This window comes from Tupaia chinensis, unplaced genomic scaffold, assembly GCF_000334495.1.
Source record: "Tupaia chinensis unplaced genomic scaffold, TupChi_1.0 Scaffold000146_1, whole genome shotgun sequence".
Classification (NCBI taxonomy): Eukaryota; Metazoa; Chordata; class Mammalia; order Scandentia; family Tupaiidae; genus Tupaia; species Tupaia belangeri.
In genome coordinates this window covers 8,555,719-8,557,319 of record NW_006159616.1, presented here as the reverse complement: position 1 = coordinate 8,557,319, position 1,601 = coordinate 8,555,719, and the positions used below count along the sequence as shown (strand labels likewise).

The window sequence follows — 1,601 nt, the reverse complement described above, 5'->3', positions numbered from 1 at the left end:
TATTTGTAGATTTTTGAGGAATCTCCAAATTGTTCTCCACAGTGGCCGGACCAATTTATATTCCCACCAGCAGTGTAAAAGAGTTTTCCCCTTTCACCACACCCCCACCAACTCAACATCTGACTGGGGTTAGGTGGTATCTCATTGTTGTTTTGATCTTCATTTCCCTTACGATGAGAGATTTTGAGCATTTATTCATATGCCTTTTGGCTATTCATATGTCATCTTTAGAGAGTTTTTTCAACTCCTCCCATCTTTTAATAGGGTCAATCATCTTTTTTCCAAACAGTTGCTTGAATTTCTTATGTATTCTGGTTATCAGTCCCTTATCTGATGCATAATTTAAAAAATATTTTCCCATCCTGAGGGCTGTCAATTCATACTAATTACTGTGTCTTTTGCCATGCAGTTTTAAAAGTAAATTGAATGGGCCAAGCAGGTGGATAAGGCACTGGATTCCCACATGGCCAACCATGGTTCCAATCCTGGACCTGGTGGCTTGCTTTCTCACCTTCTTTCTCTGTCACTTTCTGGTTAAATAAAATAATAATAATAACTTAATTAAATAATTATTTTTAGAAGTAAATAGAATGATCACATTGAAGTAAATAGAATGAACACCACAGTGAAGTACAGCAGCCCCATAACTATATGTATCCTAGGCCATGCACTTGCTGACTGGTCTTTGAGTTCTGCGGGGGCCATTTCTATCTCCTGTCCTGTCATTCAGTTCCATCAGCATACCCGTGTAGAGTCAGGGAAATAGAAAAATGTCATTTCCCTGCCCAAGCTTTTGCTCAGTAGGATTCCCCCAAGCCTCTTTTGCCTTTGTGCTGCCTGATTTCCTACCCTGCAACCTGGGTGCCTGTCCCAGGTCTGAAGTCAGACAGCACTTATCCTCACTCCGTCACGCACTAATGCGTGACCTTGGGCAGGTCGAACTCTGATCCTCAGCATACCCCTTTTAAATCGCAGTGGCCGTCCAGCACGGTGACACAGGTATAGCACTTGGCACATTCTGGTAGCCAGTGGGCACTAGTCAATGTCAGGGTGGCACCGTTCTCACTTTCGTGGTTGTGACTGCCCTCCTTCTCCGTTGCAGTCAGCTGACATCGACAACCACCACGCGCTCATCGAGTTTAATGAGGCTGAAGGCAGCTTTGTCCTCCAGGACTTCAATTCCCGCAATGGCACGTTCGTCAATGAGTGCCACATTCAGAACGTGGCTGTGAAGCTGTTACCCGGAGACATCCTGAGGTTTGGCTCTGCAGGGCTGACCTACGAACTGGTCGTCGAAAATCCACCCCAGGTGAGTCCCTGCAGGGTAAAGGGGCCCCAGGGTGCCGCACTGTGTGGCCTTCAGTGCAGGCCTGTCCTCACAGACAGCCAAAGGGTGGCACTGGCTCAGAGCTGTCCCGCTCAGTCATTTCACATGGTGCACACAGGAGGCGGTGACAAGACTCGACCCTGTGAAGTTCAGACTCCTCGAGATCTCAAGGAGGAGCGAGTCTTACCCCCGCTCTAGGCACGTCACAGGGTCACCTGAAAAGCTGCATAGTGTTCAACACAGAACTAGGGATTTCCTAAAAACTCACGGCTTC

General features: G+C 47.1%; 1 protein-coding gene across 3 annotated transcripts in view; it reads left to right on the top strand.

Moving 5' to 3' along the window:
- FHAD1 (forkhead associated phosphopeptide binding domain 1) overlaps positions 1-1,601 on the top strand; it is a 171,516-nt gene that overhangs the window by 20,302 nt on the left and 149,613 nt on the right. For all 3 annotated transcript variants that reach the window (XM_006145267.1, XM_006145268.2, XM_027770619.1), the window contains one exon: positions 1,103-1,309. In XM_006145267.1, the coding sequence (XP_006145329.1) occupies positions 1,103-1,309 (207 nt within the window). The remainder of the gene's footprint in view (positions 1-1,102; positions 1,310-1,601) is intronic.